The sequence below is a fragment of the Pogona vitticeps genome, chromosome 6 (assembly GCF_051106095.1).
Source record: "Pogona vitticeps strain Pit_001003342236 chromosome 6, PviZW2.1, whole genome shotgun sequence".
In the NCBI taxonomy this organism is placed as follows: domain Eukaryota; kingdom Metazoa; phylum Chordata; class Lepidosauria; order Squamata; family Agamidae; genus Pogona; species Pogona vitticeps.
Window position 1 is genome coordinate 108,802,183 of NC_135788.1, and position 19,061 is coordinate 108,821,243.

The 19,061-nt window shown below is 42.2% G+C and overlaps 2 protein-coding genes across 6 annotated transcripts in view; one reads left to right on the forward strand and one right to left on the reverse strand.

The window, feature by feature from the left end:
* Window positions 1–13,458, forward strand: part of LOC110078518 (BAR/IMD domain-containing adapter protein 2) — a 30,390-nt gene extending 16,932 nt beyond the window's left edge. For 3 of the 4 annotated variants that reach the window (XM_072976745.2, XM_072976746.2, XM_020792802.3), the window contains exons 8-14: window positions 386–580; window positions 743–971; window positions 1,916–2,117; window positions 3,416–3,490; window positions 6,117–6,285; window positions 6,866–6,906; window positions 9,501–13,458. In XM_072976745.2, coding sequence (XP_072832846.2) covers window positions 386–580; window positions 743–971; window positions 1,916–2,117; window positions 3,416–3,490; window positions 6,117–6,285; window positions 6,866–6,906; window positions 9,501–9,573 — 984 coding nt within the window. In that variant the 3' untranslated portion in view covers window positions 9,574–13,458. Of the gene's footprint in view, window positions 1–385; window positions 581–742; window positions 972–1,915; window positions 2,118–3,415; window positions 3,491–6,116; window positions 6,286–6,865; window positions 6,907–7,016; window positions 7,067–9,500 lie in introns of all 4 variants that reach the window. The other variant, XM_020792803.3, reaches the window with a different exon arrangement.
* A 1,019-nt stretch (window positions 13,459–14,477) lies between these two features.
* Window positions 14,478–19,061, reverse strand: part of LMTK3 (lemur tyrosine kinase 3) — a 50,583-nt gene continuing 45,999 nt past the window's right edge. For both annotated transcript variants that reach the window (XM_072976748.2, XM_078377042.1), the window contains exon 15: window positions 14,478–18,901. In XM_072976748.2, coding sequence (XP_072832849.2) covers window positions 18,885–18,901 — 17 coding nt within the window. In that variant the 3' untranslated portion in view covers window positions 14,478–18,884. The remainder of the gene's footprint in view (window positions 18,902–19,061) is intronic.

The following is a 19,061-nucleotide window of genomic DNA, read 5'->3' on the forward strand; positions in this document are numbered from 1 at the left end:
TTTCAGAGAACTCTCCCCCTCCCCTTGGCAACAATGGCAGATCTCCCTGAGCTGGGAAAGGCAGATTTTCCTCAAAAATACACCAGCAGGGGGAAAAAAAGGATTAATTTATCATCCAAATCTGATACTATCCAAGTAACTATTATCTCATCCAGTTTACACTATTTGCATAAAAAAAGGCACCAAAGTTGTGCATTAGCCAAGTCTAGGCAAAATCCAGGAACTATAGGTGAGCAGTAGGACTCGCTACAACTTTCTGCAGACGTAAGCTAGGAGAGAGGTGCTGATTGACATGTATTACTAGATTTATATGCATACAATTTTAAGCTGATTGGCCGAAAGAAAGCAAAACAAGCACAAGAACTTCTCAAATCTTTCCCTGCAGGTACGGGAGTTGCTGGCTGCCAAGTTGCCCATCTGGCAGGCCTCATGCACCCAACCCACCCGCTTACCTGAGCGAGCTCTAGCCCTGGTCAAGCTCACAGCCAGTAACCTGTCTTGTGGGGCTCCAAGCCCAATCTCGGACCCCCTCCCTGGCTCTAAGACCTTGGAAGAGCTGTCAGAGCTAGTGGCAAACCATGTGAGTGTCTGGCTGAGTGGGCCAGGATATGAACCACCGAACTCTTCTCTATTTGCCACTTCACTATCATTGTTGCTTTTGTTTACCTCTGTGAAGCCTCACTTGTTCTTTACTTTCTCTCTTGCTCCTGCATCCCTGGCAACCCCTACCAATCCCCTATAGCGTGCCTCAGTCCAGGAAGTGACACCACTGCCAAATGGCGACTCACACCGTAGTCGGGGATCTCGCGATTCGGGCCATCCTCCAGCTAACGACCTCACTGCCATCACCTCCAGTCTGTCACCCACACAAACCACAGAGACTCCTCCACAGACCAAGACTCCCGATAGCTACTCCTGTACCTTGCCAATGCCACGCAAGATGTCCATGGAGACCCGTCTAGCGACATTGGGTGAGTCTTCCACATTGGTCTTGATCTGTAGCCCATCCTAGGACCAGCTATCTTTGTTTACCTGGTATCTGTTAATGGAGGTGAACAGAATGGGGCCATTCCCTTCTGAAATTCCTTGGGAACTCTAGCATCCTCTCAGTCCCTACCTCATTAAAAAAATCTAGATTTTGGAATTTCAGAAAATAATAAATTCTGTTCATGTCTGACTTCTGTTCCTTTTCTGGGGAAGGGGGGGAAGAGCACAGTTCTTCTATTTCACTATTATGATTGTTTGCTATTAGATGATTTTGGAACTGGTTAAACTGAGTAAAGCAAATTCTTCTGAAAAGCCCAACATGTTTTGAAAGGAGGATTTAAGAAAAGCTAGTGTGGGACAACCTTATACTGTATGTAGGCATCTCAGTTTGCCAAACAAAGCAGAGTTTTACAATTTATGGGGTTTGGTTTTCCTGGGGAACACAATAAACAAGTTATTCCAAAATCTGACCACAAAATGGATTCTGCCACACCAAATTCTGCTCTTGAAGCTATGTCAGAAATGCAGCACCACTAAATACTGAACAGAACCGAGTTGAAGCAGCTTCTATAAGCAAGATGTGTTTTTTAAAAGCAAAAGTATAATCTGATCTGTACAACATGCTAAAATTACCCACATATTGCGAAGTCTGTTTTGATCCAAGTGGAAAACAATATTCCTTTTTAGGCAGTTTTTTAAAAAGGGAAAAGAAAAGGATATGGGTGAAATAAAGGACAATTTGTCATTCAATAATTGGGAATCACGTTATTTGGTGCTGTAGAGTATTGTCTGTTTCCCGTAGTATGATTTTTCATTAAAAAAAAACTTAATCATGCTCAAAGAGCAGAATGACTGCTATTAGAAGGATTCCCATGTTTTCTTTCATTTACAGTGACTGCCCTCTCCTCTCCCATTTCTTCCCCCACAGTAGAAAACAAGACCCTGCCTCGGATCAGTCCCCTCTCGGTTCTGCCTCCACGTTCTGAGCGGCGGAGAGTGCAGGCAATATTCTCACATGCAGCAGGGGAGAACACCACCCTGCTCAACTTCCAAGAGGGAGACATCATCCTTTTACTGGTGACCGAAGCACGGGATGGCTGGCATTATGGGGAAAATGAGACAACCAAACTGTAAGCAAGACTTTCCCTGTTCATTTGGCTTTAGGCTACCCTCACCTAGCTTTCCGTTTCCTGAAGACCGCTCTTGGCAAAATTAGCTGGGAGGTGGGGTTAGAAGTGGACACACTCTTTTCAGGTTTCCGGGATTTGTAGTCCAAAAAGGTAATTTGGGAGAGGGAGTTACCGTATTTGCCAGCATATAAGACGAGGCTGGCACCCCTGTCTCGCTGCTGATGCTCGCCACAGCTGCGCTGGATACCGCGCATCAGGAGGCTACTATGGGCACCGGGCGAGCATCGGAAGGCCACTATGGGCAGCTATGTCTATCCCAACTGAAGTGCACCCGGCATATAAGACGAAAATCCCCCCCCACTTGGAGGCATGTTTTTCAGGGCAAAAAAGTAGTCTTATATGCCAGCAAATACAGTATTTATTCATGTATATTATTTATTATTATAATAAGCTGAATAGCTCAGTGGTTTAGGCATACCAGAGCTTGGGAGTTCAATTCCTCGCTGTGCCTCCTTGACAGGGGCTGGACTCAATGATCCATAGGGTCCCTTCCTGCGTTTCTATGATGATGGTGGTGGTGATTATCATCAACATAATCTAATATACATTTTTGGAGTTTTGTTGAAAGATGAAGGGATGTATCCTTGCCTGTGTGCATCCAGCTAAGTTTTGAACTATGTTCTTTACACTGGTACAGTCCTGATGAAGTGGTGTTTAATTCACGAAAGCTCAGTTTATTGTGCGATGATTTGTAGCAGTCTATAAAGGTATCACCTATTTTTGCATTTGGATTTAATTTTGTTTGGACCACACAGCTGCCCTTACTTCAATGCAGCTATGGTGTGGATCTGATGCAGGAACCCTGTTGTGATCTCTTCCCCTAAGGACAGTGATCTATAGAGCTATAGTCCAGTAGTGGAGAATCTGCTTTTGCATCCAGGAGGCCAGAAGTTTAATCACACATATCTCTAGTTAAAGGATTTCCGGTAAGAAGATGTGACAGCAAATCCATTTGTCTGTGGTCTTGGAGAACCACAGGAAGCAATTCTGGACTAGAGATCAATCAACAGCCTTGGTGCATGATATTTTGTATGCTCACATACTGAATCTAAGGGATTCAAAGCCACGAGCCAACGTTTCTTACACAAGAAGCATTAGACTACTGGTCTTTAACAAGCTTTTCTTAAACCTCAGTGTGACCTTGAAGAGAATAGGAAGTGGTTGCTGTGGCTTTTCTCTTCCTGTTTTAAAAGTGTTGTTTCCCACCCATGTCTCTCCTCTTTGCTTCCTCCTTGCAGAAAAGGCTGGTTTCCTTTCTCCTACACACGACCATTCCCCCCAGCCGAAGGAGCTGACAATAAAACACTCGGCAGGTAAGATGGAGACTCTGAGTCTGGTGGCTTGCATTTGGACACTGGGTGAAGATAGGCAGTGGCAAGAGGACATTCAGAGTGAAAGGGAGTCTCTCTTGGACTTTCTTTGCAGGAGCTTCGGTTGTTTAAATTTTTTCCCAGTAAGTATATTACGGCAACAGGGTCTCTCTCTACCTTTTTAATACCATTTTTTTCCTTTCCCATGGGCTGTGGAGTGAACACTTAGGGAAAATCCCACTCACTAATGTTCAGGGACCAACAACCCACATACCATCTCCAGCATATTTGGGTATTTCTAGAAAACTCCTTCCCAAAATTCTGGAAATTGGCTGAAATAAATCTATAGTCTGGCTCTGTGTACAGCAACTGCTTAAATTCTTAATAAAGGAATAATGAGCACTGCATCGATTCAGCAGAGTAGGGCAGCTGATACTAAGGAGTGCCAAGCAGGGTGTCATGGGAAGAAATATACACCAAACAGCTTTCCTTGGGCCTCTTAAACTAGTCCCTGCCATAGCCTTATAGAGGATGCTGCCCCAACACGAATGCTGAATTCAGCAGCCACTTTCTGTCACTCTCTACATCAGTGATTCCCAGCCTTGAATCCCCATCTCTGAAGAACAGTAGAGGTAGGAAGTTGGTTGGGGATAATTTTAGAAATAATATGGGCAGGGTCTTGCCACCCACCTCTTCTTTAACCATATTTGTATAGTCCTCCCCATTCTAGGGGCACACCAGCAAGGAAATACAGTCGTGCCCTGCTTTACAATTGCCCCGCATTACGACAAATCTGCTTTACGACAGTCTTTTTGCGATCACAATTGAGAATGCAAAATGATGGTCTAAATGGGGGAATTTCGCTTAGCGATGATTGGTTCCCTGCTTCAGGAACCGATTTTCGCTTTACGACGATCAAAAACAGCTGATTGTCGGGTTTTCAAAATGGCCACCGGGTACTTAAAATGGCTCCCTGCTGTGCTTAGGGACGGATTTCTCGCTATACAGGCAGCGAAAATGGTCGCCGTATGGAGGATCTTCGCTGGACTGAGTTTTTACTCCATTGGAATGCATTGAACGGTTTTCAATGCGTTTCAATGGGATTTTTAATTTCGATTTACGATGTTTTCGCTTAACGGTGATTTTCCTAGAACGGATTATCGTCATTAAGCGAGGCACCACTGTAGTGATGTCACAAGACCCACCTTTATTGCAACTGCGTGGAATGAGACCATAGAGCCAAAACTACTATCTTTGTATCTGCCAAAGTGACAGCATCACCAATAGAGCTTGAAAAAGTATGCTTATTAGATTTAAGTTCCAAAAATCTGTGAGTTTCCCAGCTCTGAATTCCTCGGAAGGCTATGAGGCTGGGCCACAGCTCATACCAGTCATGAAGTTACTATGATCCCAGTGCATACAATGAAGGAGACTCTGTGGCTAAGAACAGACATGTTTCGATGGGCAAATCCCATCACTATTGTTTTGCTGCCAAAAGGGTTGTTATTCTGTTACATTTACTCAGAGCTTTGAAGTTACCTGTCACAAGCAATCCAGTTTTCTGTAAGTACTTGATTGAAGGGTTAACAAATACATTTAAAACTAATGCATTGAATTGTATCAAAGTGGCTTTCTTTGTGAATTGAATAATATTTTCAAGTTCCTTTCAAAATTTACTTTCAAGGGGAATTTTAGAGGCCTTTTGGTAATAATTTTTTCAAGTTTACTGTATTCTTTTATCAATGCATTTCTAAAAGAAAAATTACGGAATGTAGCAAAAAGGTAACAGTGTAATAAATAGCATGAGTTACTTTTGAAGTATTCTGATTAATAAAAACAATGAGCTTCTTTCCAAATAATTCAGTAAGAATTAAGAATTGAGTTAATGAAATTAATGACTTTTGAAAAATAACTTTCCAGAGTTTGCTCTTCTCATCACTGGACGAAGAGATGGGATGGGACAGATATATCTATTACAGTGGTGCCCCGCATAGTGACGATAATCCATTCCAGAAAAATCGTCGCTATACGGATTCATCGTTATGCAGAAAAAAAGCCCATAGGAATACATTAAAACCCATTTAATGTGTTCCTATGGGCAAAAAACTCACCGTTATGCGAAAATCCTCCATATAGTCGTCATTTTCGCTGCCCGGTAAGTGAGGAATGGGCACGAAAACACAGCGGCCGGCCATTTTTTAAACCCGGTGGCCATTTTCGAACCGCTGATCAACTGTTCTAAAAACATCGCTATGCGAAAATCAGTAAGTGAAACAGCTTACCGATCATCGCAAAGCGATGTTTTACCATTTAAAACATTGCAATGCGATCGCAAAAACGATCACAAAAAAATCGTCGCTATGCGGATTCGTTGTTAAACGAAGCGCTCGTTAAGTGAGGCACCACTGTATATTTCTGTAAATTTGGGGAGAAGAGTGCTGTTCGATAGAAAAAAGGTAAACTCTTCCCCCCCCCAAAACAAGTGGTGGATGAGGGGGATACTATGGGGTGGAGGACTGGGTGTTGAGACATCAGGATTCCCTCAAAGGAAAACATGAAGTGGAGGATCAAATCTCCTGCAACCAGGCACAAATTGCTTTGAATTTTCTCCTTTTTGTTTTTTTACTAGTGGCTTCCCACTTAGCAAGATGAACAGCAGCAGTACAGGAAATTTGGACCGTGCTGGGTCTCCAACAGCTGGCCCTGATGGTGGGGATGGCCCACACTATGGGCTTTCATTTCGAGCCAGTGCATCCCGCCAACGCCCTTACAGCATGCTAAACCCTGATCTGTCACAGGTGAGCTTCGGAGTGGGGTGGGGTGGGGTGTAACAGAGAGAAAGAAACAGGAAGGAGAAATGAAGAGTGCCAACTAGAGGAAATACCACGTGTGTCTTGGTGTTTCTCTGCTGCCATCTAGTGGTCAAAATCCCACTGAGCAACATTTTTGGGCAAAAATGGTTTCCCTTTAGCACAGCTTTTCTATAAAAGTTCAACAAATGGAGGATTTTCTCTGGTCTTGAGACCTGGATTGTTGCTATTTAAACCCTACATGATGGTAGTTTTACCAGCTGTCTTATTTCTTGATTGCTTTCAGCCCCTCATTTTTAACTGTGTTTTATCAAGTTGGCTTTATATTCTGCTTTTGTCATGTTTGATTAGTTATTGTATTTACGTTAATATTTGTATTTTGTTGTGTTGTGATTTTGATCTTTATTTGTATTTGAGTTCTATTTTCAATTTCTATTTTAGGAATATCTGGAGAAGTTTCATAAATTATAGGCATTTAATAAATACAATAAATTTATTTGTAGACAGACAGAGAAAAGAAAGGATTCTTTAAAATATAAATGTACTTCCATCTTGCTGTTCTTTCTAGCTAGCAAATGAGTTTGGGAGTCCAACCAGCTCTCCTTCAAGGTAAGAGACTCCTTATGGCTTCTATAATCATCTTTTTCTTCCCCTAAAACCATCTGCATCACCTATTCTTTATTATTGTTATTATTTCATTTTATTTTGGGACTAATTAGGAAAGGAATATAAACATAAGGAAAGAGAAATACAGAGATGGGACAGAAAGGTAAGCTGAGTCCACACATCCTGCCTGTTTGTAATTAGTTCCTTTATAATCATTTATTTTAAAACATTGCAAATTCCAGTCCTGTTGTCTCATTTTAGAAATAATCAATGAACAATGTTCTTCCAGAACTTTGATTGTTGTATTGGTGATCCCCAAAATAATGCAGTATTTTTAATATATGTAGTAAATGAGAAAAGGTTTTGAGAAATCAGTCTTGATACCATATTGCGCTCTTAAGTAGCTGGCTGAGCTTCTCTTAGAAAACTGTTTAAGTTCTAGAAAGCCAATTTGAAATGTCTAATTTTTCCAAAGTCTTCCCATTTTTTTGCCACTTCCTGGTGTGCATTCACTGACAATACTGCAACCACTGATTTATGAAACATACAATTGTCTCCAATAAGCAAAGAAAATCATACTAAAAGAGCACTACAGAATGTAATCCATTGTCCCATCATTTCATTTATTAAATCCAAGACTCATTTCCAAACCTGCATAACTTCTGGGTGATCCACCCACATATGAATCTTTTTGACCACACTCTTACTATCAAACAACTGCTACATCCCTCTCTGTTTTAACAAAAAATTGTAGGTTGAAGATGCCACATTAGAGAAAGGGATGCAGTTGCCCATCTTCAGTGTGATTCTACCTCCGCTTTAAATGTGCTCAGAGTGGGCAAGTGTGTTCAGAGTGATTTATAACACACTTGCCCACTCTGAGCACATTTAAAGCGGAGGTAGAATCACACTGAAGATGGGCAACTGCATCCCCTTCTCTAATGTGCTCTTCCTTATGTGTGCATAAGACATTCAACAAAGTCCAAGGGCTGGCTCTCTCCCTCCAGGTGATTTCCAACATTATTGCGTTAGTCTGATACACACTTCCTGAGAAGTGGGTGGATACAGTGGAGTGCCTCACTACAGACTGCAGGGGAAAAGTCACACAAATCCTTGTTCCCTTTAAAACTGCCCTTCAAACAAAAGACCAGGCTGCAATATTTTGCCCCAGATGTACAGTGGTGCCCCACAAGACAATGTTAATCCGTTCCATTGAAATCGCTGTCTTGTGAAAACATCATCTTGTGAAATGCAATTCCCCATTGGAATACATTGAAATCCATTTAATGCATTCCAATGGGGACAAATCATTGTTGTTTTGCAAAAATCGCCCATAGGGAAGCCATTTTGCGAAGCGACGATCAGTTGTTAAAATCGCTGTCTTGCGAAGCATCGGTCCTGAAAACACCCATTTTGTGAAGCACCGATCAGCTGTTAAAATCGTCGCCTTGCAAAGCATCGGTCCCGAAAAAAAAGTCTTGCAAAGCACAGTCCGAAACATCATACAGTATAGCGAAAATCACCCATAGGAAACACTGTTTTGCGAAGCACTATAGCGATCGCAAAAACTCATCATGCAGATGTATCATTTTGCAAGGTAATCATCTAGTGGGGCATGACTGTATTGATTTTATAAACTCAGGGTGATTTTTATTAGTGTCCACTAGTACTTGTTAGAAGAATATCAGAGCGAAATCATTACAATACACTCTGTACTGGGCTGTCCTTTGAAGCTAGTTCAGAAGATTCTGTTAGTAGAAAATTTAGTGCACATAAGCAGACTGGATTAAGTAGTTTAACACATACTATAAACTCTCCTTTTGACCCAACTCTGGGAGGCAGTGGAAGACAGGAGGGCCTGGCGTGCTCTGGTCCATGGGGTCACGAAGAGTGGGACATGACTTAATGACTAAATAGCAACATAAACTCCCCTGGCTTCCATTCCCGTTCCAAGCACAATTACCAGCACAACTCCCAGAGGCTACCAGGTTTTCTCTAAGATGGCACTCTAGCTGTGGAATTACCTTCTCAGAAAAGATAAATTTTGCTGTTGTGAGTTTTGGCGTTGTCAGTTTTGTTGGTGTTTTCCTGCCCCTTTTTTTCTTCTGTGTTTGTTTTGTAATCTTGTTCTGTGAATGCTTTTGCTGTGTTTATGTAGGCTTTAATTTGTAAGTTGCTCTGGGCATTCTTGCCAATTGAAAGACAGGGTACAGAATCAAACAAATAGAACTGTAGATGGGGCATCTCAAAGTGCTATGCGTAGTCCAATGTGATACATTCTTCGTTGCCAGTTCATTCAGTAATATGTTTTACCCTAATCAGAGATTGGAAATGTTACCTTCTTGGACTACACCTCCCAAAATGCCCCACGCACGATGAACAGTAGCCACATTGGCTGGGGAGGGGATTCTGGGAGTTGAGTTGTTAAAAAAGGAACTTTTCTAAGCTCTAACATCTGTCTGCAGGCTTGAAAATAATTCCTGCTTCTGTTCCTGCTGAAGCTGCTCTTCGTTTTCCTTCTCACTTCAGAAATCATCCATAGAATCTGGACTTCCTTCCTTCCTGCCATGCTGACCCTTTCCTTTTCTCCTGTACAGGACCAACCCGTTTGCTCACATCAAGCTGAAACGCACAGTGACCAATGACCGCTCAGCCCCACTCATCCAGTGAGAGGTGCAGCGATTGGTGAAGATACACCACTGCCCCAATGTCAATCTCTAGCCCCCATTGTGTGGCCTTTCCCACCTAACCAAGTGTTTCCAGCTGTGAGTTGGCAGTGCTGGCCAAGCTAAGGCAGGCCTGTCCCCATCTTCTTTCATGGCCAGGGAGAGGTCTCTTGCAGCTCCCCAGGATTGGACCCTGTGATGACATAGCATGCAATAGAGAAGCCGTGTGGTTTTGTTTTCTGGTAACAGTCCCTGCAAGAGATGAAGACTAAAGGTAGAAGGATGGGGTGCAGGGAGCAGGGTAGAAGAGGGATCTAGGATGCCGGTGACGGAAACAGAAGTGTAAGTTGGATGAGCAGAGGCAGAAGAAGGATGGAGGATGTAGGACTGGAGGATGGGCAGAAGGAAGAGAAAACAAAGATGGACAGAAGCCATTCTGGTGCTTTTCACATTGCAAAATATCTGTTCTGAAGGCACATAATTGGTTCTAGGTATATTGATATAATTCAGGTGCCTTAGTGCTAAAGTTGTACTGACTTACTATGTCTGAAAAACATCACATCTTTTCAGCAGTATGTATTCCCAACAAGAACAGAGTATAAATGAGAAATGTTTAAATCTAATTAGATTCCCTGCATTTTAAATGCCTCTGATTTCAACAGGATTCCTAGTTTGGGTTCAGCAGGCTTGTTTGATGACTGCAACAATCACATGATAACCCTGGAACTGTGTAACATTTCATCATGTGATAGAATAATAATCATGTATGGGCCACAAATTAAGGGCTGATAACAGCAAGTCACCCAGTTTTATCTGAACTGTCTCAGAATGTAGGACAGTGGAGATGATGAGATTGAAGACCAGGAAAGCAAGAATGGTTTGGGAAAGAATGGAGATCATTGTAGCGATGATTTGAGAATTCTAGAAAAGGTGAAACTGAGGCTGTTTCACACATGCAGTGTTCATCACTTTGGTAGTTCATTGCTCGCTTGCCCAACGATTTGCAGATCTAATTCACTTCATTTGGCAAACGGCTACAAATTGGTTCAAGTAAGCAACATTTGAACAGATATGAACATTTTACTGTGATATTAAGTAGCTGTTGGTCTGTTAATACTGTAAACTGAAGCCCTCATCTTGCAGCTTTTAAGTGACAAGCATTATGGAGCAGCCCTTGATGACTAGGGACTGAATATGTGAATAGCCTCCACTGAGAAGCAGATGATTGCAGGTTGCATGAAAACGGTATTTGAGCAGAAATGGCTATTACAGATAGGCATGCCATTAGTTTCACTGAGTAATGGCATCCATGTACAGTAGCCACTGGACTGTAGCTGTGAATTCCAATGGGACATCTCTGGATGTATAATGGTTCTTAACCCATTGTCCATGGACTGCTGGATAGTCCATGAACACTGCTGAATTAGTCCACACAGATAGTGAGCTTTCAGTCTTCTTTGAATAGAAACATTATAGATTTTCATAGAAAAACAACATCAGTTTCATGTACATACTTTCACAAAACACAGGCCACAAATTTTCCTCCCAGTTTCACTTTGCAATGTCTGTTGATGTGTAGTGTCATGTATTTAACCATAACTTTACACTAGGATACATGGTGGTATGGAAGAAATTTAGCCATGGTCTTCAAGTAGCATAGTAGGTTGTAGACAGATGAACCAGGGGGCAGGACTCCTGAGTCTTTCGGGGCGGGGGGTTATTAAGTTAAAGCAAGGCAGTTAACGGACTTGAAGATAATTGCTTTGCTAAATTTTAGTGCTTCAAATGTGTAACAAAAAGTACCGCAACAGTATTTTTGTCTTGGAAATCAAAATGCGGGCATTTTGATCCAAAGCACAAAACTGACTACTTTTAGATAATGCGCCCTGCAAGACCCCATTGTGGCTTGATAAGCCCGATTTCATAGAATCAGAGAATTGATTTATGCAATCAGAATCAATGAACTGGCTTCAGCTTGGATTCATCTGCATGTTCATGAGGTGAATGGAGTGCAAAGGAGAAGCAGCTTCTTTGAGAGATGCAGGCTTCATAACCTATTGCCTGGGGGAATTATGAGAATTGTAGTCCAAAAAAGGTAGCTTTTCCAAGCTCTGGGACTTGTCTGTGCAAGTTAATAAGGCCATCATGGCAGCTTTGTGAAGATGTTTCCACACAGGGTTTTTATTCAGAGCTGACCAAACTATTTTGCTCTCTGAAGGTAAAATGATTATCATAAGCATCCAAAGCCCTTTGTTTATTTTTCTCTGTAGATGTGTGTGCTCCAGGTATGAGCAGTGCTCAGATATTTGAGAGAGGAATTGCATTACTCCAGTTCCCACTTATGGCCTTAAAAGCATAGCATGCAGATATTGTTGCTCTTCCACCTTCATTTCTTACATAATCTTTGATGACACAAGAGTGACACAGACAGCCCCACTAGACACTAGAGTGTGATTGCCCTATGTAATTTATCTTAAAAGATGGGACTGTGTGCCTTATTAACAAGTATTTAATTTTATCATACTTATAGCACAATCCTATGCATATCTACTCAGAAGCAAGTCTTACTGAGTAGATATAGGAGTGCAGCCTTAGGGGCATACTTGAAGATGTAAGCTGAAACTCTGTGTGACACAACTTTACACCGTGTATTTAGCACATAGAGCTGTGCTAACATGGTTCTTGCCAGTAAACGTTATCTTTGCATTTTGTGCCCTCTGCTAGGAGAAAATTACTCCCCCCCCCACAACCCATCACATATTTTGTGTATGCATGTGTTTCTTGTCCATCCATACTACAGTTGAAACCATGCTGAAATGATTTTGCATTTGGCATATTTTTACTTGAAAAGACAGAAGTGGTAATTCAGTTTGCCAGATTTCATAGATGAAAGATCAGTTTTCAAAGTGCAGTTTCAAGTTGGGATGTTGGGAAAGTTCTGGTGTTAGGGATGTTCTGATTTGAAGACATGGAGGTGGTGGCATTTGGTTTGCAGGTGCACAGCTAATTCTAACACAGCAAAACAAAACCAGAACGCGCGAAAGAGCATTGTAAAGACTGATGAAGTTCCTTTTCAGGTTGTGCTTACAGCCCCCCGCTTTTCTTCTGTCCAAACATTTGTGTAGGCACAAGTGGGTGAAAGCAGACAAAAACCAGTTACCAAATAGCAACTTAACACAGTGTGCATGTAAATGCTTCAGGGCTGCAGAGTTCTCTTAAATGGTGATCACCCTTGGATCAGATCAGAAAATGAAGGGACCACTAGAATAGTAACATTCTCCTGACTTCTTGTTTGGGATAGTAATCCATAGACAGTTTACCAAGCTACTACAGTGGACCCTTGACTTACAGAATTAATCCGTATTGGAAGGGTGGCTGCAGGTTGAAAAGGCTGTTGTTTGAGTCTCCATTGACCTACAATGCATTGAAAACCGATTAATCTGTAACCGGCGGTTTTTGTTCCATTTTTCCCCCCCGGTCTGTAGGTCGATTCTCCGGCTGCAAGTTGAACCTAAATTTTGCGGCCAGAGACGTCTGTAACTCAAAAAGTCTGTAAGTGGAGTCGTCTGTAAGTCGAGGGTCCACTGTACATGCATTTTGTGCAGCATTCTTAACTGGTACATGTTCTTTTTTTTTCCTTAGAAAACATTGTGCATTTGTACATATCCGACTGGCTCTGAACATATTGTGTTTAAGGATTATGAGGTTCCATTTGGGGGTATCCAGCTGTTCATATGTGTATGTGTAAAAAAGCACCATTGCATAGGGATGTATAATATGAGCTGTGCAGGTGTCTATAAGATGTGGGGGGGAGTCCTATTAGCTATGTATATATCTCCTTGTTGATATTTCCTAATTCTAATATTAATAAAGTTTAATATAAACCTAAGCCTCTCAATGTGTTTTCATTATATGGAGATGAAATGTCTACAATTTCTTATGCCAAGTCAAGATGGTACATGGAATTTTCCCATGGAAAACAACACTTTTGATATCTGTACACACAACTTCCCATTCCTCAACTCAGGTGGGTTTAGAAATTAGAAAGTAGAGAAGGTGAGGAGTGGCTATATTGTAGCATATAAAAGGGCAGAAGCTTTAATTTATATTTAACTGCACCCCATGCCTCATTTATGGAGGAGTTATAGACGTCAAAGTTAACATTTGTAAAAGTTCCCATAATGATTTCCCACCATTTCTTCATCTTTAAGACAACAAAAGATGAAGAAATGGTGGGAAATCATTATGGGAGAGAAGAAACTATATTAAGGAATAAAATATTGGGTAGTTGGACAATTTTTTGATTGGTTATGCTATGTCCCCTGTTGTCTAAACCAACATCTTCATGGCACACACAAAATGCTTGCTTTCATTTTTAGAAAGAAGACATTTTAGATTGTGTGGATTAATGAGAATGGCTTTAAATGTGGTTCAGCAAAGAGGGCACGAACTGGGGGGACTTTCATGTGTCAGGACAGCAGATGTTCTACCTGCTTCACAGGCTACAATCTGCCACTTTACACAAGGGATGGGCCATAGGATTCACCTGCATTTGCAATTGCCAGGGTCCCCACACCTGAAAAGAACATATTCCTTAAAACACGGGAAACTGATTTAGGAAAAGTGATTCAGCTCTAAATCCTGGTGTACAGGCTCTGTCTTGTTTAGGTGTCGTTTTCTTAAAAGCATTAATTTGAATTCTGGCCACTTCCAATTTCAGCATAATGAAAATTGGCTTTGAGATCTTCATGTTTGCTCAGTCTCTTTACACCAATGTTTCTATTTCCCACTGAACCTTTGAAATCTGAAAAATTTATTCCGTATGCTAATTGTCATTCTGCCTTGCACACCCATTTTCAGAAGCCAGAGAAACTCAAACCTTTACCAGTGACAAATTAGACAAATTAATTAAAGGTATGCAAATATGCACAATTTATTATCATTGCAGTTTTGACATTTTAAAGTTCTGATATTTTAAATACTCTCCCCATCCCTAAGTACGTATGCCTCCCACAACCCTTCCTTTAACGTATCACCACCCCTACATCCAGCCCATACTAACATTTCTGACCATTCATTCCCCACAAGACATCTATCCATCTCCCCACTCCCTCCTGTGCATCCTTCCCACCTAATTAAGTCATTCAATTCTGGAAATATTCACTGTCTGTATCCTTTCACTCTTCTGTCCATTTACCCCCTATGGAATCGTCTGTGTAGAAGAGAAGTTGGGTATGTTTTTTTTAACTTCATTCTCCCCAATCCACCTGTTCGGGATTTTTGTAGAAAAATACCTCTTTCATTTTTTCAGATCACAAATTTAGCAAAGGAAGTCAGCCCCCATATGCCACCCTCCTATGTTTTCCCACCATTCTATTTAAGAACAAACGGAGTAGCTGCCCAGCGCTTTTGATTAGAGGTCTGACGTAGTCTGGAAGCACTCTTAGGGTGCAACTATACAGATAGCATGTCATTAGAAAATAAAAGTGTATTAAATGTTCAAAAGACAAGATCTTGGTAGTTTTACCCCCGAGCAATCATACTTGCAAATGTATCCTCTGTCTACCACCTGATGACTAATCACGGAACAAAGTGAGTTAATTTGCAAGTGACAAGAGGTACAGAAAGCTTGTGCGGTGACACTCCACAACTCAAGGAATTCCTACTTCTAACAACATGTTTTTATAGTTTGACCCTCATTCCTCTTGCTTTCCCCCAAATTTACCAAGTAGTGGCTTGTGGCAAATGTTGGAACCCCTGTCACCGATTCAGGTCAGCCATTTTAGCATCTTGGATTCCAGGCAAGCACTCATGCCTGCCCCTGCCCCACTGAGGAAAAAGATAGAAGTCCTGACACAGTACCAAAGTGGACACTTTGTTTTGAGATAACTGATATCCACCATAAAAGTATGCTGTTTTTCAGCTTCAGCTCCTTCTACCTTCTAAAAGGACCGTCCCCAGATATAACTGCTGCTTGAGGCAAAGAACAAGATGATTCCTATTCATTCACCCCCATCCTCTCTATTTACACAAGTAAACTGGAACAGCACATGCATTTACTTCAGCACTGGTGACGGGATAGGCTTTTGTACCACACCTGAGGTAAGTAGGCAGGCTGAGGGTTACGAGACAGCCTGAATGGCAAGCACATGTCTGTCCTCCAAGAGAAGGAAATGGCCAGGAGATTCTTCCCCCTGCATTTGCCACCTCAAGCAGTCCCCGCACTCTGCCCAGTGGCCAGCCCTGGTGTATGAAGTGTGGAAAGTACACACCTCAGGTCCCACACCATCCACTCAATTGGCGTTAGACATCCCAGCTCCACCTTTGAAGTCCACATATTGAACAATGAGGATTTAAAGGGTTTTCCAAGCATGTTCAGCTATGTGCCTGAAAAATCCAGTCATGAGGAGGATTTGAAAATTCTGTGGCAAAAAGTACAAGCGATTCCTCCTTCGAAGCTTCCAGCACAATATGAGGAGGGTGGGGGTGGCAGCAGCGTAGATGGGGACATTGTGGGTACGGCAAGCACGCCCACCCCCACAGCCCTTGCACCCTTATGCCGGCATACACTCTTTGGACAGCTATGTAGGATCTGTTCTACCTGGGAAATCCAAAAGCCAGCTGAGGTTATGAAAATGATGCTACCAGAAAGGCCATTTTAGGCACAAAGGGATGCCTCAGATAGGGAGCACCACCCCAGAAGCCAAGGATTTTCACAGTGGATATCAGGTCTCCTGGAGAAAGTGTGGCCAGATGCTGTATGAAGTGCAACAACTGGAAATCAAGGATCAACACAGCTCTACCTTTCACCTCAGGGTCAGAAACTATGAGGTTTGCCAAGTCTCATCATGCCAGGCCAGAGGTCACTGAGGCAACCTCTGAGGGTTCAAATGGTGGGTGTTGTGGAGTTTTTGCTCCCAGGCAGATGAGCATCAGTAGGGTGTCACTTAGCAAAATATATCAGCATATTGGAGGCCGTGATGACAGCTAGCCTTAGTAGCTTTAGGGAAATATAAGCTGGTGTAAGATAACGGGAGTCTTGAATCAGAGGCTCTGGTGGCCAAACCGAAAGGCCTTATTTTGCTTCCCATTACAACAACTTTTCATAAGCAGTACACACAAGTAACTGCCTTATAATGAATCAGACTATTGTTCCATATAGCTACTGTCTGACTGGCAGTGACTCTCTAGGCTTTCAGGCTGAAATCTTTCCTATCTGGTGATCCCTGGCATACCTAGTGCTCTCCCATTTAAGTCTTCTTCAGGCCTGCCTCTCCTCAAGCTTTCAAAAACAGACTAGCTCCAATATGTTGAAGGTAGAATGGGGCATGGCTGTTCACACAGGGTGGTCCTGCAAGTATTAGTTGATTATAGTTCAGGTAACCCAAAAGTCCAGTAGAGTCCCACCTGACCAGACAAATTAGATGGCATCCAATTATGACTACTGGCTTCCCCACCTCTCAGCTCTTGCTCATAAGCAGATCGATTCTCCTGCTAAATTACCAGCTCCTGAGTTTACTAAAAGTGTTTGATGGCTTAGCCATCTGTCTGGGACATCAGAAGTGAACAAGTGGAAGAAAGGCCAATTTATGGCTCCTTAGGTCTAAATGCCAGAAAATACCAAGTCTCATTTAAAAAAATGATATAACTAAGTCATAAACCAAAGACACGGACACATACGCTCAGGCTACAAGCAGGAGCTGCCATCTGAAATATCTGTTGTCTTTGTTTCATCTATGTTAGGCACAAATATTCTTCTTATAGAATGAGGGAAAGGAGTGTTCAGTACCTTTGCCCTGTAAAATACAGTAGAAGGATCTTCTAATATATCTTTAAATCCAAGGGTTCCAACCTTGTAATTAAAGCTGACTATCATTACTGCAGTCTTGGCAAATTCAACAATATACTGTTTGCTGTACATTTTCTACAGAAATTACTGCTGGAAGAGCTTGGGTGATCACCAGTTCTAATTCCCACCCCACCCCCTGCTGGATGGCAAGACCATGCATTTATTTGCCCCTCCTCAAGATTAATCCTGTATCAACATTTCTTTTATCCAAAATGTGGGTATAGTGTATGACAAACAGAGTGCAGGAGTGGACAAGATTCTTCACCTCAAGTCATAAATAACCCTACCAGGTTCCCTCAATTTCTGAAGCCCCCTGCATTTATTAATCAAACCACTTCTCTTCATGTGCTGTTTTCAGTACAACTGATCGATGGCTACACCAATCTCTACCACTTTAACAGTACTTTCCTAGGACTCAGTAACTTTCTGAAAATTCTGAGCATAAACCAGTTGGGAATTGGGAAGGTCCTGACAGTCCCAAGAAAGGCCAGTCACCTCCATCAATGCTACATATGAACCATGGACAAACTTCCAAATATGATGCACCAACCAATCAGGATAATATCGAAGGTGCTGTTCCCAACTAGCCACAGTGTCTTTTACACTTACAGATGGGTGATGTAACCGATTCAGCATATTTCCCTAGCACTTCAGGTATCAATCGACAGATGCAGACAGAGGCATATCACTTTTGAAAAATGAGAGGGATGACTCAGCCTCTTGGGGGACAGGAAAAAGGTCCCCATCCCCCATCCAACCAAATCTCACTACCTGTTTTACTGAGTCCAGTCATCCCTTGGTAGTTCCAAAGTAGGGATTCGGATTTGATTATTCCATCTTGTTAGTGTTGCTCCATCGAAGGCTTAAATCAATGGTCTTTTCTATGTACTCCTGCCACTAGGCCCATTCACTTTTGGCACAAAGGAGGAACAGACTGGCAGCCATGTTCCATATTCCAGAATTACGTATAGCTGATGAGATTCAGGGGGATGCAGAGGACTCATGTAAAGCCAGAGGCAATGTCCTGGAGACCCGGTTCTCACTCACTCCATTTGGCACAGAGGGTCCTTATAACGGACGTATCAGAGAGTGGAACAGAGGGCCAAGAAAGGATAGGAGTTATACATTCAAAAGCCAGTGTTGGGTGGGTGGGGCCTTACAGACCGAGGAGATGTCTCCATCATCATCTGATGTCCCATGATTGTTCATACAAAAGTTTTGCCTCACCCACCCCAAATAGGGGCACATTGAGAGAGATGGCAAAAGTCCATTTAGGTTAGGTTCCCGTTAGCAACAATGGCCCCACATCATGCACGCAAACGCACGCACGCACACGCATCTGTCTATCCATCTGCCATAGGAATTGGCAAATGGTGGCTCGGAATCAGCAAGTCAACTGGATGACTAGGCATCGTCTCTGAACGTGGAGACAAGAGGCAGCTGGGTTGTCTGATTTCTCCTTAGTCTTAGTTCTCAATTGGGTCTAGAAGGGAGGGAAGAAAAGACTGTTAGTTTAACTGAGTGATTTGCTCTACGACTATTTTATTTTGTATGGTGTTTAAAATTGGTAAAGGTGGAAAGCAGCAGGAAAAGAGGAAGACCAAATACAAAATGGACTGACTCCCTAAATGAAGCCACAGGCT